This window comes from Notolabrus celidotus, chromosome 16, assembly GCF_009762535.1.
Source record: "Notolabrus celidotus isolate fNotCel1 chromosome 16, fNotCel1.pri, whole genome shotgun sequence".
NCBI lineage: Eukaryota > Metazoa > Chordata > Actinopteri > Labriformes > Labridae > Notolabrus > Notolabrus celidotus.
In genome coordinates, this window is record NC_048287.1 from 30720512 (window position 1) to 30746974 (window position 26463).

At 44.8% G+C, this 26463-nt stretch overlaps 2 protein-coding genes across 7 annotated transcripts in view; one reads left to right on the plus strand and one right to left on the minus strand.

Moving 5' to 3' along the window:
- The first annotated feature begins 348 nt into the window (after nucleotides 1–348).
- On the plus strand, nucleotides 349–9283 carry LOC117828142 (vesicle-associated membrane protein 1-like). The gene is made up of 5 exons (XM_034705145.1): nucleotides 349–372; nucleotides 3584–3695; nucleotides 3817–3975; nucleotides 7775–7826; nucleotides 8013–9283. Coding segments are annotated over exons 1-5 (342 nt in total). The 5' UTR covers nucleotides 349–370; the 3' UTR covers nucleotides 8030–9283.
- A 1352-nt stretch (nucleotides 9284–10635) lies between these two features.
- LOC117827751 (chromodomain-helicase-DNA-binding protein 4-like) overlaps nucleotides 10636–26463 on the minus strand; it is a 35681-nt gene continuing 19853 nt past the window's right edge. For 4 of the 6 annotated variants that reach the window (XM_034704491.1, XM_034704492.1, XM_034704495.1 and 1 more), the window contains 23 exons: nucleotides 24352–24525; nucleotides 24117–24258; nucleotides 23897–24028; nucleotides 23684–23801; nucleotides 23471–23595; nucleotides 21980–22072; nucleotides 21717–21882; nucleotides 21444–21613; nucleotides 21155–21344; nucleotides 20946–21035; nucleotides 19350–19441; nucleotides 19127–19260; nucleotides 18849–18993; nucleotides 17184–17337; nucleotides 16963–17075; nucleotides 15098–15371; nucleotides 14940–15005; nucleotides 14630–14851; nucleotides 14437–14545; nucleotides 14179–14311; nucleotides 12704–12899; nucleotides 11059–11234; nucleotides 10645–10966 (listed from right to left, as the gene is read on the minus strand). In XM_034704491.1, coding sequence (XP_034560382.1) covers nucleotides 10952–10966; nucleotides 11059–11234; nucleotides 12704–12899; nucleotides 14179–14311; nucleotides 14437–14545; nucleotides 14630–14851; nucleotides 14940–15005; nucleotides 15098–15371; nucleotides 16963–17075; nucleotides 17184–17337; nucleotides 18849–18993; nucleotides 19127–19260; nucleotides 19350–19441; nucleotides 20946–21035; nucleotides 21155–21344; nucleotides 21444–21613; nucleotides 21717–21882; nucleotides 21980–22072; nucleotides 23471–23595; nucleotides 23684–23801; nucleotides 23897–24028; nucleotides 24117–24258; nucleotides 24352–24525 — 3229 coding nt within the window. In that variant the 3' untranslated portion in view covers nucleotides 10645–10951. Of the gene's footprint in view, nucleotides 10967–11058; nucleotides 11235–12703; nucleotides 12900–14178; nucleotides 14312–14436; nucleotides 14546–14629; nucleotides 14852–14939; nucleotides 15006–15097; nucleotides 15372–16962; nucleotides 17076–17183; nucleotides 17338–18848; nucleotides 18994–19126; nucleotides 19261–19349; nucleotides 19442–20945; nucleotides 21036–21154; nucleotides 21345–21443; nucleotides 21614–21716; nucleotides 21883–21979; nucleotides 22073–23470; nucleotides 23596–23683; nucleotides 23802–23896; nucleotides 24029–24116; nucleotides 24259–24351; nucleotides 24526–26463 lie in introns of all 6 variants that reach the window. The other 2 variants (XM_034704490.1, XM_034704496.1) reach the window with 2 other exon arrangements.

The window sequence follows — 26463 nt, forward strand, 5'->3', positions numbered from 1 at the left end:
CTCTCTCTCTCTCTCTCTTTATCTCAATCTCTCTCTCTCTCTCTCTCTCTCTTTATCTCAATCTCTCTCTCTCTCTCTCTCTCTCTCTATCTCTCTCTCTCTCTTTATCTCAATCTCTCTCTCTCTCTCTCTCTTTATCTCTCTCTCTCTCTCTCTTTATCTCTCTCTCTCTCCCTCCCCCCCTCTCCTCTCTCTCTCTCTCTCTCTCTCTCTCTCTCTCTCTCTCTCTCTCCCTCCCCCCTCTCCTCTCTCTCTCTCTCTCTCTCTCTCTTTCTCTCTCTCTCTCTGTCCGCTCTCTCTCTCTCTCTCTCTCTCTCTCTCTCTCTCTCTCTCTCAGACTCAGGATTATCTCCATCATCCTGCCGCCGAGATGTGAGTACTCCGAGCATTTTTTACATTTTCTACCTTTAAAAACTCCTTTTCTACAGAATATATATAATAAAAAACATGAATTTATGATCCTCATGCTGTAATTTAAACAAATATTTCACTTCATGTACCTTCAGGTGACTAAAACAGCTTACTTCTCATGTTTCTTCAACTAAAAGTGTTTTTTTTTTCATGTTAAATTCAGTTTTTAATTCAAATTTATGGATACAGTCTGGAAAATTCTGATTTGCAGTTGCAGGAATATCACAATGAGTCACAGACTGACTCACCTAAACTCTCCTTTAACACTGTGACTCCTTTAACTCTTTATGTATCATTACTCATCCTGCAGGGAGTCATACATATAAAGCTGAAATGACTCTTAAATCTAAAAAACACCTGAAGGAAGTTTTTAAAAAGAAATGCAACATTTTACAGAGATGATTTCATTTGATTTATTTGCTCTCGTTGGGGGAGGAGGGGGGGTTGAGGTATAATCGCGTGCATGTTTATCTCCCTCCATGTCCAGCCTCTCTGTCTGCTGCACTAATCTTTCTCCATTTTCTGGAACAGCAGCCTGAGAGTGAGAGCAGAGAGGCAGGAGGAGGGAAGTGTGTTTGAGGCATGAAGCCACCTGATGTGTGTGTGTGTTAGAGTCCATCAGAAACAGGTCTGGGTTTATTCAGTTAAAGTGTGAGGCTTTGATTTATGATTTATGGAGGAGGCCAAAGTTTGATGAGTCATGTTTCTATTATTGAATTTTGCTTTTTAATATTCCTGGTGTAGGAGCAGTTCATGCTTTAGAGAGTCACTGACAATGACAAAGATTCACATTCATGTTGAGAGTGGAAGAAAAACAACAATTAGTTTAACTAGATTTGTATTATATGAAGTCTTTAAAGGTCTGTGAGGAGTTCTTACTTTGTTGTTCAACAGATTTAAAAAGATATAGATGCCGTACGATGCACAGCAAAAAAATCACTATTACCCCTTTTCAACCGAGGCAGTTTTAGGTTCCGGTTCAGAGCCAGTGCTCAATTGAGAACTGGTTTTTCATGCTTCGACTGCGAGTGAACCAGCTCCCGGCGATCACTGCAATGCCTTCCTCATCGGGACCCCCATCAAAAATCTCCACAAACTCCAACTAATCCAGAACACCGCAGCAAGGATCTTACTCAGAGTCAGAAGACACGAACACATCACCCCAGTACTTCGCACACTTCACTGACTTCCCCTCACTGCAAGAATCAACTGCAAAATCCCACTCATCACCCATCAGTGCATCTATGCAAACCCCCCCACCATACCTCAAAGAACTCCTCACCCAGCAAACCCCAACCCAGAACTCATGCACTCCACATCAGAACCTCCTCCACCCTCCCAGAACCAAGCTCCGGACCATGGGAGATCTGGCCTTTTGTGCTGCTGCTGCTGCTGCACCACGTCTGTGGAACCCCCTGTCCAGCCACCTCAGGACCCCACAGACCATGGATGCTTTTAAAAAACACTTAAAGACCCTAAAGCTATCTTTAAGTACTGCTTTTTTAAGAAATGTTCAAGTCTGTTTTTACTGTGTGCCTGTAGCTTCTTTGAGATTTCTGGAAATGAAAAGTGCGTTATAAATATCATAAAAATCATAAAACTGGTTCCAGAGCGACTCCAACTCTTTGCTGGTCTAGAACCACGAACCACGAACCGCTTAAGGCAGGGGCGAGGGGCGGAGTTGCCGTGATCAAAAACACAAACCAAACGTGTTTCCTCCATCATCCTGCAGCAGAAAAAAAACAGACTAATAGATTCCAAGGCAGAGCAGCGGTCAGCCGAGGAGACAAGCTACCGTTGTCCGCCACTGTTGTTGTTGTTGTGAGGGAAAGTTCGTGCTAGCGCTGCTGGGAAAGGCGGTCACATAAATCTGACGTCATGACGTGCCTCTTCCACGGGCACGAGCTGGTTTCCAAGTTCAACCAGCTCAGAACCAGCCCGGAAATACAACCCGGTTCACGTTGGTCGAAAAGAGGTACATGAGAGAAACGTGACTGTTACGGCCAAATTCCACCAGATCCATGTCCGGTCCGTCCCCGATCCATCACAGCACCGGATCTGATCGGTTTCTATTCTAGTCAATGTGTTAACTTCCACTGGATCCGCTCCGTTGTGTTCCGGCTGCGTCTCTGATCCGGCAGGTCTGAGTCCTCCGGATCAGATACACTTCAAGACTTCTGTTTTTGCCGGATGCCGGAGCACGACGCATCAATCATCAACAGAGCAGATGGAGCGGGACAGGAAGTCAGGTTTCACCAAAATAAAATGAAAACATCCGGTTAATTTTCAGAATAAAACACTCTGTGTTATCACCAGATCGTATTTCACTTAACAACAACAACAAACCAAAGTCATGATGAGCGGAGCCAGGCCTGGAGTCAACAGGTCAGAGGTTTTCAGAGGACCAGAAAGACAACATGGATGAGGAGAGGAGGAGGAGGAGAATCCTTGATTCAGTGATTACCGCGGGAAAACCTCGGTCACATGACTCCAGCTGTCCGACAGGTCCTACTCTGTGCTGCGTTCTGAAAACACAACCAGTGGGTGTTGACGGACGAGACGGGTTTAGTATCGTGAACACGACAAGATCAGAAGAATGATGCGATGCACTGCTTTGTCCACAGGGGGCGCCAAAGTCAACACAAACCACAACTTCCTGAGGGCGGCTTTAATGTGCATCATTTATTTGTGGTTTATTTACTCACATGTCGAATCTGTAAAGATGCAGAAAATATAATATCATAGCATCATAATATGAAGGTGTTTCAATCCTGCAGAGAAGTTGTACAGTGTAGAGGGAAAAAGAGAGATTGATGCTGTTTCTGAAAACTTTGAGACAATGTGCACAAGGGGCACAAACAAGATCTTAAACCCACAGGTATCATAAGAGACAGCTCTCTTTTTAAATCTGAACAATAATTCATCCAAAAAAGGGCTGAAGTGAAACCAGAACTATAGTGGTTGTGCATGTCTTAACGCTCGGTCAGATCCTTGTTGTTTCAACTCTTTTGTCCTTGAAGAAAAAGACTTTTCAGACTCAGGAAACTTAAAGAGCATCAAGTAATTATCTGTGCAAGTCTTCCTGATGCTGCCTTTTTTTTTTGCTGCCGCTTCAGGGTGCAAAATAATAATCTAAATGCTCAGTGTTCACATCCCCTCTCTGTGTTCGCAGGTCCACTCCAGATAATCAGGGAGGTGCCTCAGAAGATGGGGGCCCGGCAGCTCCGGCCCCAAACCTGACCAGCAACAGGCGGCTGCAGCAGACTCAGGCGCAGGTGGACGAGGTGAGGTAACTTTGAGCTCTCAGTGGACCCCGTTGGTTTTTGTAACAGCTGCATGTTTTTCACTGCTCCTCCGAAAGACCTGAAGGTCTGAGATAGTCAAAGTCTCCGCTCTCTCCATCAGGTGGTGGACATCATGCGCGTGAACGTGGACAAAGTCCTGGAGAGGGATCAGAAGCTGTCGGAGCTGGACGACCGAGCCGACGCCCTGCAGGCCGGAGCCTCGCAGTTTGAGAGCAGCGCCGCCAAACTCAAGAACAAGTACTGGTGGAAAAACTGCAAGGTGGGCGTGTTTCCCTTCAGGTATCAGTCCTCACATGAAACCTGCAGTGAGGCAGTCAGTCAGTGTGCAGGCTTCTTGTGGTGCTGTCAGAGTTTGTAAAGGTGGGTCCCAGTTTATGTGCTGCTGGGGATCTGGGAACTTTGGAATTCACCAAAATGGCACAAAAATGGCATTTCCTGTTCTTAGCTTCTGTACCTGGCAGATCAAATATCGTCACAGTTTGAATAACGACTCTTCCTTTTACCTTGTTGATGTTTTTGAACATGGAAGGTAAAATTAAATCCCACAGCTGATAAATATCACTTAGAGGGTTTCAAGATGTGAAATAATCTGACACCTGATACTCAAAGAGGCTGAGAATACTTAATTAAAGCTAACTTTAAAGGTGACATATCACGCAAAATGGACTTTTTAATGAAAAATACAACTCAACCCCTCCTTCGTTTTTCAACAAGGAGCTTAGGAGGGAGGCATGCTAGTTGTAGGCTGTCTTAATAAACACAAAGGTCGGTTTGACTCCCCACGTCTGCAGATTTGAAGATCTAGTGGATGATTTTTATTTCTCATGGGAAAGTGCTAGCGCTAGTTAGCATAGCCACATAGCTACATGTTGGTAGCTGTGTACCAAGACACACGTCGACATGCTGACAAATAAAACAACAAGAAACACTAAATCTGTGACCAATGGTTCAGAAAGGTCCTGCTGCAGGCGCCTCTCCGTCAGGATCAGATTCTGGATCAGATTCAGAGGGTTGAAGTAACGCGGGTCTGTGAGCATCCGTGTATATTCAGCCAACATGTAAACATTAGATCAACTTGCTGGAGAGCTGAGGCCACACCCACTTCCTGAGGGGGCGTGGTCAGAGAGCTCATTCTCATTTAAAGGCACAGACACAGAAAACAGCCTGTTCTGAGCAGGGCTGAAAAAGAGGGGTTTACAGGCAGACCAGAATCTGATTTCAAAGTGTTTTTTTGAGCAATAAACTTTAAAGACGTGTTTTGGGGACCTCTTAGACCAATATATTTTGATGAAAAAGAGCAGAATATGTCACCTTTAATACTTCGTAAAACTGAAATTGTTGAGTTGTGTGAAAGTTCGTCCTTGTCGGAGGCAACTTGAACGCAGAAATTAGCTGTAGACTCCAAAAATAGTTTAGTACTCCACTTATGAGTACGTTAATTTCTGCCGTAAAGTCGGATATGTTAGTATGAGGCTAATGGGGGTTGGCTCACCTTTGGGACCAGCCTCTAGTGGGCATTTGAGGAACTGCAGTTTTGGGACTTTTTCTCATTAGCTCTGGATGACTTTTCTAGGCACTTTATTTTCAATGCTTTAGTAATATTTTGTGATTTTTGATGCTGTTACTTTTGTTTGTTTACGTTTGTTACCGTTACATTTATTTTAAGCAAACTCACTCAGACTGCAGAGTGAAGGCAGCCGCCATTTTTATCATCTCTCTGTCCGCTGTTCATCCACTTATCATACAACCGACCTCGACAGAGACTATCCATTTTTATCCCAGTGTCTCTTCTCTCAGTGCCCCCCCCCCCCCCCCCCCCCGGCCTTTGATTGACAGGTTTCACATCGTCCAATCAGAAGCAGCCGTGCAGAGAGGCAGGGAGGATTACATTAGAGGAGAGACAGAGACCAGGAAGTCAGAGAGAGAGAGAGGGAGAGAAATCCCAATCTGGATTACAGTGTCGGTCAGGGATTAAAGAGCCAGCTGTGATTTGTGATGTAACTCCGCCCACCTCCAAATACACATATGTGTTTGTATGTCTATACTTGTGAGGTCCTTCTCACCATAAAACCACCTAAGTTGCACTTTTCAGGTGGTTTTTTTTTGGAATGTGTGTTTTTAAGACTTAATTTAACACACACTCTTTATTTTAAACCAGCTGCTGCACCGAATACTGATAAGAACAACAAATGTGGATTACTCCGCCGCTGAAAATCATGCTTGATGCTGCATTGAAGGAAAATTCAATATGACAAACATCCTTTCAGGAAAAGAACAGAGTCGTCTTTAAATCTGAGAGTGTGTCAGGGAATTATGGACAATAAGACAGAGAGAGAGAGAGAGAGAGAGAGAGAGAGAGAGAGAGAGAGATAGAGAGAGAGAGAGAGAGAGAGAGATCAGAATAAGTCTGATGCTTTAATTTGTTGTCACACAAAAAAATCTCACGATCAATTCACAAACATCTGGTTCTGCCTGTCTCTCTCTCTCTCTCTCTCTCTCTCTCTCTCTCTCTCTCTCTCTCTCTCTCTCTCTCTCTCTCTCTCTCTCTCTCTCTCTCTCTCTCTCTCTCTCTCTCTCTCTCTCTCTCTCTCTCTGTTGGCATTAATCTCTCTCGCCCTCCCCCACCGTCAGAGGTGATGTGATTTCCTGTCTGTCAGCAGCTCTGACTCTCATTTCATCATGTGGATTTATTTATGGAGTATTTAGTCAACACATACACACACACACACACACACACAGACACACACACAGACACACACACACACACACACACACACACACACACACACACACAGATTAAGCAAATTTTAAGGTGCTTTTTTTTAAATGAGTAAGAACCAAAACGGAGCATACTTCGACTTCCTGACTTGTTTTTTTAAATATTAAATATTATACTTTGTATTTTTTCATATATTTATCTATCCTTTGAAGTGTTTTGATCCTTTATGTTGTCGTGCTGCAACAAAGGAGACCTAAACTAAAGATTGAGACTTTAGAAGAACAGAATAGAAGAATATATCTTTATTGTCATTGTACATTAAACATAAACAACACACACACACACACACACACACACACACACACACACACACACACACAAGATAAATAATAATAAATAAAAACAAAAGACACATCCAGCATTCAACAGTCAGACATTCATTGATCAAAAGATTGCACAGTCCCATTTTATATTGCATTATTTAGCATTTAGTGACAGTTTAGTGATAAAACTGTTTGTCCTTGTCTGTAATGTCCTGTATCTCCTGCCTGAGGGCAGCAGTTCAAACAGGTAATGTCCCGGGTGTGTTTGGTCCCTGAGGATGTTTTTTGCTCTCTTGAGGCATCGTGACCTCTAAAGTTCATCCAGGCAAGGGGAGAGGGCAGCCCATGATTTTTGAGTCGGTAGTGATGATGACCCTCTAGAGCGTTCTCCTCTCTGCACAGACAGTACGACCAACTCATGAGGAAATCTTTACTGAGAGAAGGGAGGGACGTCTGATTAATTTGTAACCAGTCGCCCCCTGCTGGTCATTTGAAGGAGTGCAGCATCTCTATGTCAACTTCTTAACACTGGATGAAGATGAAGAACGTACTTTATTAATCCCCAGGGGGAAATTCAATTTTTTCACTCATATTATTTTTTGGTCATGCTACACACAGATTTTGGTATATACATACAATGCACACACACATGCAGTGGACATGCACTTAGAGAGATGTCAGAGTGAGGATGCTGCCATCAACCAGCACACCCCAAGCAGTTGGGGGTTCGGTGCCTTGCTCAAGGGCACCTCGGCAGTGCCCAGGCAAGTGAACCAGCACCTCTCCAGCCACCAGTCCACTTGCCAAACTTCATCCATACTGGGACTCGAACCGGCGACCCTTCGGTTCCCAAGTCAAGTCCTGACTGAGCTACTGCCGCCCCTTCACATTTAGAGTCACTGATTCGTCCTGTTTGTGTTTCTTTATGTTGATTTCATCATAAAAAGTGATCTGACTTCATGTTTCAACTTTTTCCAGTTTCTGTCCTGACGTTCAGTTTTGTGTTCTTCCTCCAGATGATGATCATGATGGCCATTATAGGTGTTATATGTGTCGGAGTCGTTTTCTGTAAGTAATCAAACACTTCAAATCAAATCACAAATGTTTGCAAAGGCATGCTTTAAAATGAATTCACCTCAGAGGCGATTAAGTTGAAGAGGTTTGGATTTGATCAGGAGATTCGAGTAACTCTTCACTTTCTTGGATCACTTTATTCTGAAACGTTCCCTCCACGCCTCTGCTCTTCCTCCTCAGTGTACTTCTTCTACTGAGCTGCTCTTCACAGTCGGATGGATGCACGAGTCGCAGGACAAGCACCACCACGCCAAATCCAGCCTCTCCTCCTCCTTCACCTCCTGCCCTTCATCCGTCTTCCTCAGAAGCCTCCCTGCATGGCATGTGAAGAGCTCCAGTCAGTGCCTCCTCTTCCTCTCTCTGCTCCTCTGTGTCCAGTTGGGAAATATTCATGTATATGTTCTTATATTTGACTTGTTGGGTGCATCAGATCTGTTTCTGCATCACGACATTTTAACACAGTGGGGTGAATTTGAAGTTAAAAGGAAAGGAGAGTTGATGCACTTCTACTTCCTGGTTCTGATTTTATTGCCCTTCTTTAAAAATGTCTGACAAGAAATGAACATAAACCTTTTTTTCTGCTGCAGGTTGAAAAGATGAAGTTTGTATGGCTTTATTGTGCATGATGTTTAACATGATGTTATGAAAGGATTGGTGCACGTGAAGTCAGAAGGCATGAATTAATAAGCCATAAATACTCCAAAGTAAAGACCCAATGAGTTAGACTTCTGAGGGGAGGTTTAAAGTAGAAGAAAATGAACATACGACACAAGATGAGCAATTTTCTATCAGTTTTAATTTACATATTCATGTAGAATAAGATTTAAAACCAGGTTCTTGAAGTTGTCGTTGCAGTTTTTGCTCCTGAACAAGCAGGAATAAGTTTGGTGTCGAGTCTGCTGCACAAACACGGAGTCACTTTCCTGCAAACATTCAGACTTTATATTAAATATTGTGCATCAAGAGTTACTCTGCAGATTGAATCATTAGTCAAGCATCACCTCTCCTCACCTGGGTCCATCACTTCCCGTTGTTCCCCTCTCATCCTCTCATCCTGCTGTATGTACATGTAATCATACAGGAACTGCGCCCCCTGGCTGTCAGCGTTGGTACTGCTGGATGCCGCTCTCTTGAGGAATAGGAACTCTCCCTGTATAAATATAATCTGTTCTTGTGTGTCCAGCCTCAGTCTGAGTTCATGTGAATCTCCTCTCTGTGTTTTTAATGTCTCGTGATCCGACCTCTCGTCTTGTGTTTTCTGTGTAACGCTTGAATGTGACTCATCTGTATAAAGAGATTTATGAGTGTGTGTGTGTGTGTGTGTGTGGATATCTAACATGAGATTGTATATATTAAAGGTTTCATTATTTAAAGTGGAAGTAAAAAGTGGTTAAATTGACTTTGAGCATGGATCTAGCCGAGGGGACCCTGGAATGAAAATGAGAAACATTTCGTTTGACATTTAAAAGTTGCAGACGTGTTTGTTCTGATCTAATAAATTCATGTTTGCAAAGGAAATGTTGTGCCTTGTTTCTTATTCAGATGATTTCATAATATCTCACATTTGCAAACAGATTATAATCTGTAGATCTCTGCCTTGATAGATAGGAATTAGCTTTCATAGTATAGTTTCGTAGTATGGGAGGTAGAGCCTTCAGTTATCAGGCACCTCTCTCCTTTGGAATCATCTACCAGTCAGGGTCCAGGAGGCAGACACCCTCTCTACTTTTAAGAGTAGGCTTCAAACTTTCCTTTTTGATAAAGCTTTTAATTAGAGCTGGATCAGGCTTGGGCCAGGTCTTAGTTATGCTGCTATAGGCTTAGACTGACACACTGGGATCCTGTCTTTCCCTCTCTCTCCTCTCTCTGCCTGTCTCTTCCTTTAACTCTTCCTGTCCCATTAAAGTTACTAACCATAGACCTTTCTGGAGTCCCTGAGCTCCCTTGTCTCGTAGGTTCCTCTGGATCTCTGCTGTAGATTCATTTTTGGGGTCTTTCTTTCTTTCTTTCTTTCTTTCTTTCTTTCTTTCATTCATTCTTTTATTCCTTTTCCTTTCTGTCTTTCTTTCTTCCTTCACTTCTCTCTTCCTTTCTTTCTTTTATTCATTTTTCCTTTCCTTCTTCATCCTTTGTCTCCTTTTCTTATCCCGTCCTTTCCTTCTGTCATTCTTTTACCATTTATTCTCCTCTTTTTCTTTCTTCTGGTCTCCCTCTCTTCTCTCTTTTCTTAGACCTTTCTGGAGTCCCTGAGCTCCCTTGTCTCGTCGGTTCCTCTGGATCTCTGCGGTAGATCTCTTTTTTGGGTCTGTCTTTCTTTCTTTCTTTTATTCCTTTTTCATTTCTGTCTTTCTTTCTTCCTTCTTTTACTTCTCTCTTTCTTTCTTTCTATTATTCCTTTCTTTCTTTCATTCCTATCTTTCTTTTATTCCATTCATCCTTTCTTTCATTCCTTTCTTTCTTCATCCTTTATGTCTCCTTTTCTCCTCCCCTCCTTTCCTTCTGTCATTCCTTTACCATTTATTCTCCTCTTTTTCTTTCTTCTGGTCTCCCTCTCTTCTCTCTTTTCTTAGACCTTTCTGGAGTCCCTGAGCTCCCTTGTCTTGTAGGTTCCTCTGGATCTCTGCTGTAGATCTCTTTTTGGGTCTTTCATTCTTTCTTTCTTTCATTCCTTTGTTTTTTTTTCTTTCTTTCTGTCTTTCATTCTTTCATTCATTCATTCATTCTAAATACTTTCTTCATCCTTTCTGTCTCCTTTTCTTATGGCATGTGTGTGTGTAATTTTTCTGAACTGACAAAAGACAACTTCTTTATTACATTTTTTATTTAGGTCCCAAAAAACCATCATAATAACATTATATCAATAATATTAATACAGAACTTGAAAAAAGGAGGAAAAAAATAAAATAGCTTTTCTGTCCACCGCCTCAAACGTGGGGAAGGGATTCGATCCTCCAGAAAAACTCTGTAAAGTCTGTTGTAGGGGGGGAACAAAGTGAACTGGGCGTGACTTCGAACTGGAGCACGCTGTCCGTCATTCTGCTGTGATCCAATCAGGAATGTCGAGGTGAGGCGAGGGGGGGAGGGGGGCGGGGGTTCGAGGTAAGGAGCAGAGTTTGTGTCTACTGCTGCGACATCTGGAGGAAGAGGGAGGAGAGAAAGGGAGTCAAGTCTCTGACGCTGTACATCGTTTTTAAAAACGTTAGAGGATAACATCACACGTCTGTACCTGTTGTGTCTGTGCCTGCGTCTGTGTCTCGGGGCCTCGGCTCGCCAGCCGGCTCAGGATGTTCCTCTCAGACATTTGGAGCCGCACGGCAACTGGCGGTATCCGGGCGATGGTGGCCGGGAGGCGAGTCACGTCAGCCTTCATGTCGCTCAGCAGCTCCTCCAACTGCTTCAGCACTGAGAGGAAGAAACAGAGAGGCAAAGAGTGTTAAACACTACAATCATGTGCTCACTAAAGGTTTGTTTCAGACTTTAAAACAGACTCAGGATGGTTTATTTATAGGGGTGTAACGATTCATCTGCTACATTGATGTATCCATTTATACTCCTATGATCCGACTACATCCATCTGTGCTCGGCAAGTTGGCCTTCCGGCGACATATATCGATCTGACATCGTTTTAAAAGGTAATAAATCGACTGTATGGATGCTAGGAAATAACACATCTGATTTAAGCTCAGCAGACTTTATATGGATGTGGGTTTTTTGCACTTTTAATGATAAAATATCAATATATATTGGTCTAAGAGGTCCCCAAAACATGTCTTTAAAGTTTATTGCTCATAAAAACACTTTGAAATCAGATTCTGGTCTGCCTGTGAACCCCTCTTTTTCAGCCCTGCTCAGAACAGGCTGTTTTCTGTGTCTGTGCCTTTAAATGAGAATGAGCTCTCTGACCACGCCCCCTCAGGAAGTGGATGTGGCCTCGGCTCTCCAGCACGTTGATCTAATGTTTACATGTTGGCTGAATATACACGGCTGCTCACAGACCCGCGTTACTTCAACCCTCTGAATCTGATCCAGAATCTGATCCTGACGGAGAGGCGCCTGCAGCAGGACCTTTCTGAACCATTGGTCACAGATTTAGTGTTTCTTGTTGTTTTATTTGTCAGTATGTCAACGTGTGTCTTGGTACACAGCTACCAACATGTAGCTATGTGGCTATGCTAACTAGCGCTAGCACTTTTCCATGATAAATAAAAATCATCCACTAGATCTTCAAATCTGCAGACGTGGGGAGTAAAACCGACCTTTGTGTTTATTAAGACAGCCTACAACTAGCATGCCTCCCTCCTAAGCTCCTTGTTAGCACACGTGTGTGCAGGGAATGAAAAACAGAGGAGGGGTTGAGTTGTATTTTATACAGTCTATGGGCTGAACAAGCTCCGAGCTCTGACTTCCTGTTACAGACCGGATGGCGTTGTGACGTATGAAAAACACTGCAAACTGAAACGGCTGGTTTCAGCACACATTTACAGAAAGGTGGAGAAATCAGAACAGGGGCAGAATGGATTCTTTTACTTTTCAGGGGGTTTGTAGACAGGGACACAGATCTCAGGTAGAGAACCATTAAAAAGTCCATTTTGCATGATATGTCACTTTAGATATACATATTTGCAAAATTAGCTTCTTGATCAACTTAGCAGTGAATAAAAATGAGACAGAATGTTTTATTTGTCTTTAAAGTTTGACCTTAAGCATCAGAACAGAATAAAGGGATCTCACTGTGATAAAAAAAAACTCCCTGTGATGAGACTAAGCGTCTCTAAAAAGCTTTTAAAAAACGAAACTAAAACAAAGAAGGAAGCCGAGAATGTTAAAATCTGAATCTCATTCGACAGTGATGAAATGAAAAAGCGCCTCACCTTTGTGCAGGACGGCGTTGGCCGGTTTGTTCCCCGACATGGACTCCTTGCTGAGGTGCTGGTGGGACTCGGCCAGACACTCGACCTCGCTGAAGCGCGTGTTCAGGGCCATGGAGGGGTGGGAGGGGTCCTCGGACATGTTGAGGTAGGCGGCGCGGCGCAGCTGCTCCTCGATCACCAGAGCCTGCTCCAACAGCTGGAGGACGGAGGGAGGACAGTTAACTCACTGAACAGCTTCACTGACCTACAAAGCTCTTAATGATCAGACACCTTCATATCTTAAAGAGCTCATAGTGACCTATTACCCCTCTAGAACACTACGCTCCCAACATGCAGGACTACTTAAGTCTCTAAAAGTAGTATGGGAGGTGAAGCCTTCAGTTATCAGACCCCTCTCTTTTAGAATCATCTACCAGTCAGGGTCCAGGAGGCAGACACCCTCTCTACTTTTAAGAGTAGGCTTCAAACTTTCCTTTTTGATAAAGTTTATAGTTAGAGCTGGATCAGGCTTGGACCAGGTCTTAGTTATGCTGCTATAGGCTTAGACTGACACACTGGGATCCTGTCTTTCCCTCTCTCTCCTCTCTCTGCCTGTCTCTCACTTTAACTCTTCCTGTCCCATTAAAGTTACTAACCATAGACCTTTCTGGAGTCCCTGAGCTCCCTTGTCCCGTAGGTTCCTCTGGATCTCTGCTGTAGATTCCTTTTTTGGGTCTTTCTTTCTTTCTTTCTTTCTGTCTTTCCTTATTCCTTACATTCTGTCCCTTCTTTCATTCCTTCTTTCTTCCTTCACTTCTCTCTTTCTTTCTTTTATTCCTTTTTCCCTCTTTTCTTTCTTCCTTCACTTCTTTCTTTCTGTCCATTCCTTTATTTTATTTATTTTCTGTTCTCTTTCTCTTTCATTCCTTCTTTCCTTCCTTCTTTATTTCATTCCTTCTTTTCCTTTATTTTCTGTTCTTTCATTCCTATCGTTCATTTATTCCTTTCTTTCTTTCTTCACTTCTTTCTTTCTTTCTTTCTTTCCATGTTTCTTCATCCTTTATGTCTCCTTTTCTCCTCCCCTCCTTTCCTTCTGTCATTCTTTCACCATTTCTTCTCCTCTTTTTCTTTCTTCTTGTCTCCCTCTCTTCTCTCTTTTCTTAGACCTTTCTGGAGTCCCTGAGCTCCCTTGTCTCGTAGGTTCCTCTGGATCTCTGCTGCTGTGGACGTGCCAGACTCCAGCTGCTACAACTACTACTATCCGTCTCCCCTCTATCATCTCTCTCTCTCTTCATCTCCCTCTATCCCTCTCTCCAACACGGTCTCAGCAGATGTGTGTCTAACATGAGTCTGGTCCTGCTGGAGGTTTCTGCCTGTTAAAGGAAGTTTGTCCTTGCCACTGTAACTTGCTAAATGCTGAGCCCGAGCACAGAGTACGGTCTAGACCTGCTCTGTTTGGAAAGAGTCTTGGGATTTGTTGATGGACCCGCTCCTACCTTGAACCTCCGGGCGAGGAACTTGTTCTTGATTTCCAGGAAGTTCCCTCGGTTCATCTCTCCTTTAAAGGGCTCGTTGAGGATGGCGAACTTGGCGTCGTTCTGGATGTCCTGCCAGCGAGCGTATCCGTGTCTGAGAGGGGAGCGAGGTCAAGGGGAACGAACGGTAGGAGGGCGATACACACACGTCACATAACACTTCACTCAAACACACACGCAGCGAGGAGTGTGAGCAAATCACAGGCGAGGAAAGGATACTGTATGATGCCTGCCAGCAGCCAGTAGTCGTGGCGGCGGTGCCAGATCTCGTTGGTCTTCTTGGTGACGTTGGCGGCGCGCTCCTCGTTCTGCCACAGGGAGTGAAGCTCTGATGGAGAGAGGAGAAGGATGTTGATGCAGCTCTTCTGTTACATCAGTGTGTCTTTGATTGTGTGTGTGTGTGTGTGTGTACCTGTGAATCCTCCGTCTGCGATGTTGAACATGAATCGTGTCTTGGCCTTCTTCTTCTCCTCGCTGATGGTGGCTACAGCGTTGGCGGTGGGCGTGGCGGCAGCAGTAGCAGCAGTTGCGGTAGCGGTGGCAGCAGAGGCTCCGCCCTCTTTGCTGCTGTCTCCGTTCTGCAGTTTGGTCGCCTCCTCCGGTTTCGGCGCCTCCTTCTCCTCCTTCAGATCTGCTGCTCGGGCGTGAAAAAGAGAGACTTTTAGAAAACTGGTGGCGTGAAGGACGAAGACTGAAACTTTGAGAGCGAGGTGTTTGTTTACCTTTCTTTTCCTCTGCTGGAGGAGTGGTGTCCATCTTTTCTGTCTTCTCTTCTTTCTTTTCTTCAGCTGCAGAGAAAGAAGGACCAAATAATCAGATCTATTCTTCACCAAAACTGATCCAACAAAACAAACGGAGGAAACATGAAGAGATGATTTACCTTTGACCTCGGCCTCCTCCGCTTTGACCTCTGACCCCTCCGTCTTCTCCTCTACGGGCGACTTGGTTTCCTCTCCTTCCTCTGGACTCTTCTTCTCCTCCTCCTCTTTCTCTTTCTCTCCCTCCTTCTTCTCCTCCTTCTCACCCTCCTTCTCCTTAGCGCTCTCAGCCTCTCCGTTGCTGGGTTTGTCCGTCTCCATCGGCTCCTCTCCGTTCTTCTTGCTCTCGGCCTCGGCGGGCGGACTCTTCTCGTCGTCGTCCGGGATGGCGATCACCTGGAGGAGAATCAAAGGGTTAAATGAAACATGAGAAAGCAGTGACAGCAGCTGAAAGCTTTCACTAATCATGCTTTAAGGAGCCAAAGTGACTGGACGATTAAAAACACCTGAAGGTGCATTTCAACCAAGAGTTCTGGGTCTTTTAGACCCCTGAACTAAAAGGTTCCTGTGCCCCCATTGTTGTCTGTGTTTTTTTTTCTCTTTCTTTCCTTCTTTCTTTCATTCTTTGTCCTTTCTTTCTTTCCCATTCATTCCTTCCCTTTTTCTTTCATTCCTTTTTGCTTTCTTTCTTTCTTTCTTCCTTTCTTTATTTCCTTCTTTCATTCCTTTTTCCTTTCTTTCCTTCTTCCTTTCTTTCTTTCATTCCTTTTTCCTTTCTTTCCTTCTTCCTTTCTTTCTTTCATTCATTCCTTTTTCCTTTCTTTCATTCCTTCTTCCTTTCTTTCTTACTTTCCATTCATTCCTTCCTTCCCTTTTTCTTTCATTCCTTTTTCCTTTCTTTCTTTCTTCCTTTCTTTATTTCCTTCTTTCATTCCTTTTTCCTTTCATTCTTTTTTTCTTTCCCATCCATCACAGATGACACCATAGAAGCAGACGGACAGGCAGGTATCATTATGAGCAACACAACAGTTAGCCTGTTAGCATGAAGAGACTCAGCTGGTCTGTTTTAGATGGTGCTATATTTCATCACAGATGGATTCACTGAATCAACACGTGAGAGGAGATAAGCGCGAGTAGCAAAGACGTTTCAACACGCTTTAAAATCCTTTTGAACTCAAAAAGCCGTGGCAGAGATCGGCCGGTGTTTTGGTTTAAACAGCGACCCTGTTAACCGGAGACTCTCAGCCGTATGCATCCCTCATAAACGTCTTTAGAAGATCATTACATATCTGATGAGGATATTTTGAAATCTTAATAAAAACTAAACTAGTTTGCATTCCCAGGAACTCCCTCTGTGTTTCAACAGCTGTGTAAACTCCACAAACACTGACACGTTCAGCTGAAGGTCTCCAGTTTACAGGGTCACTTTTAAAACCGGAACACCGGGAGGAGAGACGCATTCACGGTGGGCTGAGAGAAGACTACTGTTACAAGCTGCTAAATCAAGAGAATCACAGCTTCTTCTTTTGAAAAGTACACACACATACAACAAAGATAGAACAAATAAAAACTAATGACAGAAAGAGAAATCAAGAGAATCACAGATGTGTGTGATGTTATTGTGGACGGAGGGAGGAATAAAAACACTGCAGTTAATCTACCAATCAGACACGTTCAGCATTGCAGGCCCTGCCCCTCAAAAGCCCAGGGACCTTTGAAAAGTACTACCCCCCCTAGCAGGGGCTTTTTAGGGGGGAGATTATCTACCCCTGAACTAAATTTAGACCCTGGGTCCACCGGTCGCCTTGAGGTTAAAGAAGGAGAATTATTTTCAAGATGCCCGCTCACTTCAGATTTGATCCACCTCTCTCTACAAACAAAGACTCCTCTCTGTCAGAGACGTGTGAACAAGCTTTGGAAAGTTTGAGGGTCAGAGTGAGATCTGAGTCCTCCTTTTATGTGACGAGTGTTGTCTCTGTGTCCTTACCTCACTGCTGGCCTTCGCTGGCTCCTTGCCGTTCTTCTCCACCGTCTCGCCCTCCTTCTTCACCTCCTTCTCTCCGTCCTTTGCCGCCTCATCGTTCTTCAAGGACTCGTCCACTGCAAGCAAACATTCAATTATTACTCTGTTCTAAAAGGAAACATCTCCAGTGAAATGTGCGGCCCTGAACGTACGTGCGTGCGTGTGTGAGTGTGTGTGTGTGTTACCTGGAGCAGGAGTGTTGGGTTGTGTGTCTGCGGGGGTTCCAGTGGACGGGGTCTTTCCAGGGGATTCGGGCTGAGCTGCGGCCTTCTTGTTCTCCTCCACCACGGCCATCCACGACAACGACCACTGACCGTTCACGTGCTCGAACTCCTGAACCTGAAGAACACAAAGAAAGCATAAAAACACAATCCTGACATCTGAGGTGATTGTTATTGGCCCCAAACACCTCAGAGAGACTTCCAGCACCTCTGCTAGGAATCTAGGAGTCCTATTTGATCAAGATTTATCCTTCAACTCTCAAATTCAGCAAATCTCAAAGTCAGCCTATTTTCACTTGCGCAATATTTCTAAAATTAGACACTTCCTGTCTCAGAGCGACGCAGAAAAACTAGTCCATGCATTTGTTCCCTCCAGGTTAGATTACTGTAACTCCCTCTTATCAGGCTGCCCCAATAAGTCTCCAAAGACTCTTCAGCTAGTTCAAAACGCTGCAGCTCGAGTCCTGACTAGAACTAGGAAGAGAGAGCACATCTCTCCAGTGTTAGCTTCTCTACACTGACTCCCAATAAAATGTAGAATAGAATTTAAAATCCTTCTTTTAACCTACAAAGCCCTTAAAAATCAGACACCCTCGTATCTTAAAGAGCTCATAGTGCCCTATTACACCTCTAGAACTCTACGCTCCCAACATGCAGGCCTGCTCATCGTACCTAAAGTCTCTAAAAGTAGTATGGGAGGTAGAGGCTTCAGTTATCAGGCCCCTCTCCTTTGGAATCATCTACCAGTCAGGGTCCGGGAGGCAGACACCCTCTCTACTTTTAAGAGTAGGCTTCAAACTTTCCTTTTTGATAAAGCTTATAGTTAGAGCTGGATCAGGCTTGGACCAGGTCTTAGTTATGCTGCTATAGGCTTAGACTGACACACTGGGATCCTGTCTTTCCCTCTCTCTCCTCTCTCTGCCTGTCTCTTACTTTAACTCTTCCTGTCCCATTAAAGTTACTAACCATAGACCTTTCTGGAGTCCCTGAGCTCCCTTGTCTCGTAGATTCCTCTGAGCTGCCGTAGACGTCCTCCTGATACGGACGTGCTGGACTCCAGCGGCAACAGCTCTACGACTCGTCTCATCACTATCACTTCTCTCTCTTACTCCCCTCTATCTGTCTTTCCAGACCCAACTCAGTCGAGGCATGATGGCTGTCTAACATGAGTCTGGTCCTGCTGGAGGTTTCTGCCTGTTAAAGGAATTTTGTCCTCTCCGCTGTAACTAGCTAAATACTGCAAGGTGCAATGCTCATGATGGATTAAGGTGGGGTCAGACTGAGTCTTACCCTGTCTTGAAGTTGGGTCATAATTTGACAGAGTGGTCTAGACCTGCTCTGTTTGTAAAAGCGTCCTGAGATAACGTTTGTTGTGATTTGGCGCTATACAACTAAAGGTTGATTGATTGATTGATTGATGATCTCCACACGACACAGAACGTGAGACTCAAACTGAATGAAGGTTATTTTACAAAATTAGACGAGCTGCAGATCGATGTAGGGACAAAAATGTAAAATCAGCAGTGTTACATTTTTCTTTTTAAAAGGGGGAGCCTTCATTTCCTCTTGGTTTTCTCTCCTCAGATGAATTCACGTTCAGAAACTCAAAGACAAAGCTGCGTTCGTTACCTTCTTACGGATGAGCGACATGACGCCGATACGCGTGAGGACGTGCTGTCGGGACAATCCTTCTCTGGGGACGCCGTCAGCGAAAGTCTCCGCTCCGTCGGCTCCGGGCTCACAGAGGTGACGCATGAACAGAGAGACGTACGCCCTGACAGAGAGAGGAGAGCGGAGAGCGAGGGGAAGAGGTTAGAGACGACTACAACAAACATCCTGCAGCATCTCCTTTCTTAAAGAGCAACATGAACATTTAAAGACTTCATAGTTAGTCAGATTTTCCTTACTTGAACTCTTTCTCAGATTTCCCTCGCAGGTCTCGGACGAGCCACTGAGTGGTGAAGGCGTCTTGCGGAGGCATCCCGTAACGCATCACGGCGTTCAGGAAGGCCTTCCTCTGCCGGGAGTTGAAACCCAACACCTGAGAAACACAGAAGAAGAGTTGAGTTTTGAGTTACAGAAACTAAAAAACACGATGATTCTTCTGAGGAGTCTGAAGCTGCAGCTCACCTCGATGTTGCCTCCCACCCTGGCCAGCAGGGGGGGCAGTGGTTTGTCTTTGTCGTTCCTGAGGCCCCTCCTGTTCGGCCTGCGAGAGTTTGCTGCAGAGGAGAAACACACGAGATGATGAGGGAGACGTTTTCAACTTTTCTGTTTCGAAACACGCAATTAAAGCATCTACGTCTTCAACTTTAAAGACTCTGGAACCCAAATCAACAAAAACCTTCTACCTATGATATGATATGATGATTTCAGACCATATGTAAATATTAAAAACAATGTACAAATATTAAAAATCAACATCGATCTATTTTTCCAAATATGTTCAATTCAAGTTCACACTGGACCGGTCCACTAACTTTCCCCAGGACCGGTCCACTAACTTCCCCCAGGACCAGTCCAATAACTTCCCCCAGGACCAGTCCAATAACTTCCCCCAGGACCGGTTCAATAACTTCCCCCAGGACCAGTCCAATAACTTCCCCCAGGACCGGTTCAATAACTTCCCCCAGGACCGGTTCAATAACTTCCCCCAGGACCAGTCCAATAACTTCCCCCAGGACCGGTTCAATAACTTCCCCCAGGACCGGTTCAATAACTTCCCCCAGGACCAGTCCAATAACTTCCCCCAGGACCGGTTCAATAACTTCCCCCAGGACCGCTTCACTTACTTCCCCCAGGACCGGTTCACTAACTTCCCCCAGGACCGGTTCACTAACTTTCCCCAGGACCGGTTCACTAACTTTCCCCAGGACCGGTTCACTAACTTTCCCCAGGACCGGTCCACTAACTTCCCCCAGGACCGGTTCACTAACTTTCCCCAGGACCGCTTCACTAACTTTCCCCAGGACCGGTCCACTAACTATCCCCAGGACCGGTCCACTAACTTTCCCCAGGACCGGTTCACCAACTATCCCTAGGACTGGTTCACCAACTATCCCCAGGACTGGTTCACTAACTTCCTCCAGGACCAGTTCACTAACTATCCCCAGGACCGGTTCACCAACTATCCCTAGGACTGGTTCACAAACTATCCCCAGGACTGGTTCACCAACTATCCCCAGGACTGGTTCACCAACTATCCCTAGGACTGGTTCACAAACTATCCCCAGGACCAGTTCACTAACTATCCCCAGGACCGGTTCACCAACTATCCCCAGGACTGGTTCACCAACTATCCCTAGGACTGGTTCACAAACTATCCCCAGGACCGGTTCACCAACTATCCCTAGGACTGGTTCACAAACTATCCCCAGGACCAGTTCACTAACTATCCCCAGGACCGGTTCACCAACTATCCCTAGGACTGGTTCACAAACTATCCCCAGGACCGGTTCACCAACTATCCCCAGGACTGGTTCACCAACTATCCCCAGGACTGGTTCACCAACTATCCCCAGGACTGGTTCACCAACTGTCCCGAGGGCTGGTTCACCAACTATCCCCAGGACTGGTTCACTAACTTCCTACAGGACCGGTTCACTAACTTCCCCCAGGACTGGTTCACTAACTATCCCCAGGACCGGTTCACTAACTATCCCCAGGACTGGTTCACTACCTGACCAGAGGCTTTAAAGTTCTCCACAGAACCAAAACGTTCCTCACCTTCTGATCGCTCATCAAAGTCTTCATCTCCTTCCTCGGATGCCACGGAGTAATCTGATTGGCCGTCAGACTGGTCGTCCTGCCAGTCAGCTGTGAATGGTAAAACAAAGACCCAGGTTTTAACTCACAGATTCCAGAGAGCTGCTGTGTCCCGTGACTCCTCCAGCAGTGGATCATATTTTCGGGTGTGATATGTGATAAAAAGTCACCTCTTCTCTCCCCTCTGTCCTCCTGGGAGCCGTCGTTGTAGTTGACCTGTTTGCGGATACGCTTGCCTTTGCCGAGGTTTCGAGCCAGGTCCTCCTGCTGCTGCTCGTAGTGATGACGCAGCAGCTTCTCCCAGTAGTCCGGATCCACGCTCTCCTCCTGCTTGATGATCTCACGCTGCACCTCCTCCTCCTGAGATAGAGAGAGAGGAGAGGAGAGGATGCTTTGTGTTAAAAATGAATCCACACACACACACAGAGAAGAGGAAAACAAGAAGACTCCTCAGCTCACCTCCTCCTCCTCGTCTTTCACCACGTACTGAGCCACCTTGAAGGAGCTCAGGTACTCGTTCATGCTCTGCAGCTCCGTGTCGTCCGTGGCGTCCTGGTTCCTGTCCAGCAGACGGTCGATGGCCTTGTCGTCGTAGTGAATGATGCTGCTGTCCTCCTCCTTGTTCTCACCTGCACACGGGTTTTCATTTTGTTAGCAAAACTTATAACAATAAATGAGACTAAATCTAAAATCTCACACACATCTTTAAAAGGAACTGAAATCGTTTCTCACCTTTCATGCCTGCGAGTTTCCATCTCTGTCGTTCCTCGTCCTTGAAGAGCGCCTCTGTACCAAACTTGAGGATGTCGTCCAGCTCTTGTTTGGACATTGAGCCCGTCTTGGATCCGAGGCCGGGTCGGACCACCAAGTGAGTCAGCATCATCTTTTTCTTTGCGACCTGAAGGGAGACGGACCGATGGAGGGATCAGGTTATGTTTCCAGTCAGGCATGATCTTGGTTCAGTCGAGTCTCTTATATAAAGCTTGTGATCTTACCTGAGTGATCCTCTCCTCCACTGAGGCCTTGGTGACGAAGCGGTAGATCATCACCTTCCTGTTCTGACCGATACGATGAGCTCTGCTGAAGGCCTGAAGACAGAGGACGAGAGTTTAGATAACAACTTTAACACAGTTTATGAAGAAACTGAGACTTTTGAGGTTTCAAAAGTGCATTAAAAAGATTCTTAATGTGGACCAGACACCAGAAACTTTATAAGATGATATAAAACATGACAGTTAGACTCCAGGCAGCTTAGACCGAGGAGTTTCAGGAGCAGAAGAGTCTTAACTTCTACAAAACTAGATTCTCAGACCTCTCATAGCGCCCTATTACCCCTCTAGAACACTACGCTCCCAACATGCAGGACTACTTAAGTCTCTAAAAGTAGAATGGGAGGTAGAGCCTTCAGTTATCAGGCACCTCTCCTTTGGAATCATCTACCAGTCAGGGTCCGGGAGGCAGACACCCTCTCTACTTTTAAGAGTAGGCTTTAAACTTTCCTTTTTGATAAAGTTTATAGTTAGAACTGGATCAGGCTTGGACCAGGTCTTAGTTATGCTGCTATAGGCTTAGACTGACACCCTGGGATCCTGTCTTTCCCTCTCTCTCCTCTCTCTGCCTGTCTCTTACTTTAACTCTTCCTGTCCCATTAAAGTTACTAACCATAGACCTTTCTGGAGTCCCTGAGCTCCCTTGTCTCGTAGGTTCCTCTGGATCTCTGCTGTAGATTCCTTTTTTGGGGTCTGTTATTCATCCTTTCTTTCGTTCTTTCTTTCTGTCTTTTATTCTTTCCTTCCTTCCTTTCATTCATCCTATCTTTTCTTCTCTCTTTCTTTCTTTCCTTCCTTTTTCTTTCTTTTAAGCTTTCCTTCCTTCCTTTCATTCATTCATCCTTTCTTTTTCTTTCTTTCTTTCCTTCCTTCCTTTCTTTTTTCATTCCTTCTTTCTTTCTCTCATTCCTTTTCCCTTTCATTCCTTTCTTTCTTTCTTTCTTTCATTCCTTCCTTCTCTCTTTGTTCTTTCCATATTCCTTCATCCTTTATGTCTCCTTTTCTTATCCCGTCCTTTCCTTCTATCCTTTCCTTCACCATGTCTTCTCCTCTTTTTCTTTCTTCTGGTCTCCCTCTCTTTTCTCTTTTCTTAGACCTTTCTGGAGTCCCTGAGCTCCCTTGTCTCGTAGGTTCCTCTGGATCTCTGCTGCTGTGGACATGCCAGACTCCAGCTGCTACAACTACTACTATCCGTCTCCCCACTATCATCTCTCTCTCTCTTCATCTCCCTCTATCCCTCTCTCCAACACGGTCTCAGCAGATGTGTGTCTAACATGAGTCTGGTCCTGCTGGAGGTTTCTGCCTGTTAAAGGAAGTTTGTCCTTGCCACTGTAACTTGCTAAATGCTGCAAAGTGCTCTGCTCATGGTGGATTAAGATGAGGTCAGACTGAGTCCTGTCTGTAAGAGGGGACCGGATCTTATCCTGGGTCTTTTACCTGGATGTCGTTGTGAGGGTTCCAGTCAGAGTCGTAGATGACGACGGTGTCGGCGGTGGCCAGATTGATACCCAGACCTCCGGCTCGTGTCGACAGCAGGAAGGCAAACTGCTGAGCGCCCGGAGCTGAGGGACGGAGAGAACAAGATTTGAGTTTTGGAAGACAGGAAGGAGAGATAGAGACAGTGAAACAGAAAGCTGACGCGAGTCTCACCGTTGAAGCGATCGATGGCTTCCTGTCTCATCCCTCCAGTGATTCCTCCGTCGATCCTCTCGTATTTGTAGCCCTCATTCTCAAGGAAGTCCTCCAGCAAGTCCAACATCTTTGTCATCTGCAGCCCGAACACAGAGGAGAGAAGATTTACATGAAGGAGGAGAAGGTTTTCAGGCCAGCAGAGTCTGACTGACTGACTGACGCGTCTCTGACCTGAGAGAAGACGAGCACTCTGTGTCCTCCGTCCTTCAGCTTCCTCATCATCTTCTGAAGTAAACACAGTTTCCCAGCAGCCTTTGTGAGGGCGCTGCCATCGTACATCCCGTTGGGCATCTTTGGAGCTTCCTACAAGGAGAAGAAGAAGAAGATCAAACGTTAGGATTGGTGCAAACTGTGACGTCTGCAGAGAAACCTTTAAGGAGGTTAAACTCACTATAGCAGCCGCGGGGAAGAGGTAGGGGTGGTTGCAGCATTTCTTGAGGTCCATGACGACGTTGAGCAGAGAAACCTGGTTTCCTCCTCCTTTGGTGTTCAGAGCCTCAAAGTTTTTCGTCAGGATGAACTTGTAGTACTTCCTGCAGAGAGAGAAAGTGACGCACATTAACCTTCTTTCTTTCTGTCTTACACCTTCATAACTCATCCTCTCTCTCTCTATCCTAGCGACCTACTTCTGCATGGGGCTGAGCTCCACTCGGACGATGAGCTCCGTCTTGGAGGGCATGTGTTTGAAGACGTCGGCCTTCAGCCTCCTGAGCATGTGCGGACCCAGCATGTCATGCAGCTTCTTGATCTGGTCCTCCTTAGCAATGTCGGCGAACTCCTCCAGGAAAATCTCCAGTTTGCTGCAAACAGACGGACAGGTGAGCATTTCAACTCAACACAGATATACAGGATGCTGCTCCTGGAGGCCTCCTGATTCCTGCAACATGCAACCTGCAGCATCACATCTATCTCCTGACATGTGTAGATTTAATTAAAGAGGATGTGTTGGCTACAAAACAAGCTGTGGTACTGCTTTTCTTCAGCCCAGATTTAAAACAACGGTGAGGAAGATAACTTGAGTTTGCAGGAATCAAAATTCCTTCAGAGAAAAGAAGAGAGCTTTTCAGAGAATCAGGCTCCTGATGCATCCTGTTTTCTTTCTGTTTTCCATGTCCAGTCCTTTAATGGCCCTCTCACACCATGCCGATTTAGTCAGTGTTAGCAGACGTATCAAAACGCCTTTAAATGCTGACATACGCTGGTGTTCTTTTCAGTTTTGGGCGTATACATATTCATAACTTATGCCTGACTATAGTCCACTCGTGCAAAAAGACAGACTTTGCCACAACAATCTATCCATCTTTAAATAATTCATGTAGTCGATCAGATATCGGTATCAGGGTTTTAAAATCGTCAACATTTCACTCTTTTAACACTTTTGCTTTTGTAATATCCTAAGTTACCACCATGTCTGATTCTCTTGATTCAAATAAATATGCCATGAACGCAAAACACAGCTCAGCATTGCACTTTTACGACGGTCCCTGAATGCACCTGCAGTGACAGTCAGCTGACGGCACTCTTTGATGACGAGGAGTTGATCCAAACTTACTAAATGTGTCTGATGTTTCACCAAACTAGATTAAATCAAGCTCTAGATCTGAGCTTTTTACAGTGAGAGCGGCAACAACGGCAAACCTCAAATATTAAACAGACGTCCCCCGGTTGTGTCTTTGTCACTAACGCACACCAGGGAGTAAAGATCCTCAATGAAGAGGAGACTGGTTCAAACAGGACACCTGCTGCAGGTAGAGACTAAGCTAACACTGAGCCCCTCAGATAATAACTCAGCTTGTCACAGGAATGCATAGCTTTAATTTAAAAAATTAGACGCACAGCCGAGGGACAATATATGAATTGATAATGTCCGACGGTCCTTCTTAAGTTTTCATCTGAGTTTGTATCATCAGTGATGCACTTTAACTCGTCATAGTCTCGTCTTCGTCTTGAAAAACCGAGTTGTTGATGAACATTTATCGTATTAGAACTCTGCCATGCGATACAGAGAGCAGATGATCATAATGACATCCCATCATGTAAATAAGATAAACAACATAAGGATATTTAGTCTGTTTAATAAAGAACAAGTTTAAGACCTGATCTATAAGAGAGGTAACACTGAATTACTTCTGCTGTGATCTGGCGCTGTATAGAAAATAAAATTTACTGAACTTCCAAGGAGGGCAGGGGGCCGCTGTTGGGGGGGCGCCCCTGGTATAATGGTAGGGGAAACACTGATATGCATGCACAACATTTTTCGACTTACTCGCCGTACTACAACGTATACCAGAGTGCTTCAGCGTGTTCTTAACTTATACAAAACGTATAGCTTATGCGACGTACGCAAGCGTACTCGCCAATTTCTTTATACGCCGGCACACGTTGGCTAAATCGTCAAGGTGTGACAGGGCCATAAGAGTCTTGCAAACGTATTTTACTTTCTTCTTTTCTTTTCTTTTTGTTGAACATTATACCATATACTCTACATACAGTTGGTACACAATGACTGAGTGTTTCTTCTATCTTCTTTTACAAATGCATTACCTTTAACTTAAACATGACACTCATAGACTTCCTCAGTCTTTTACTTTAAATCAAAATAAAGTGACCGTATCTTTTCATGTACAGAAATAAAATTATGCCCAGGACATAGTGGTTATTTACATTCTACCATGTATTTTAACCAGTTTGACTAACAGAATTTTACTATGATGCCAGTGTAGCTAATGTAGTAAAAA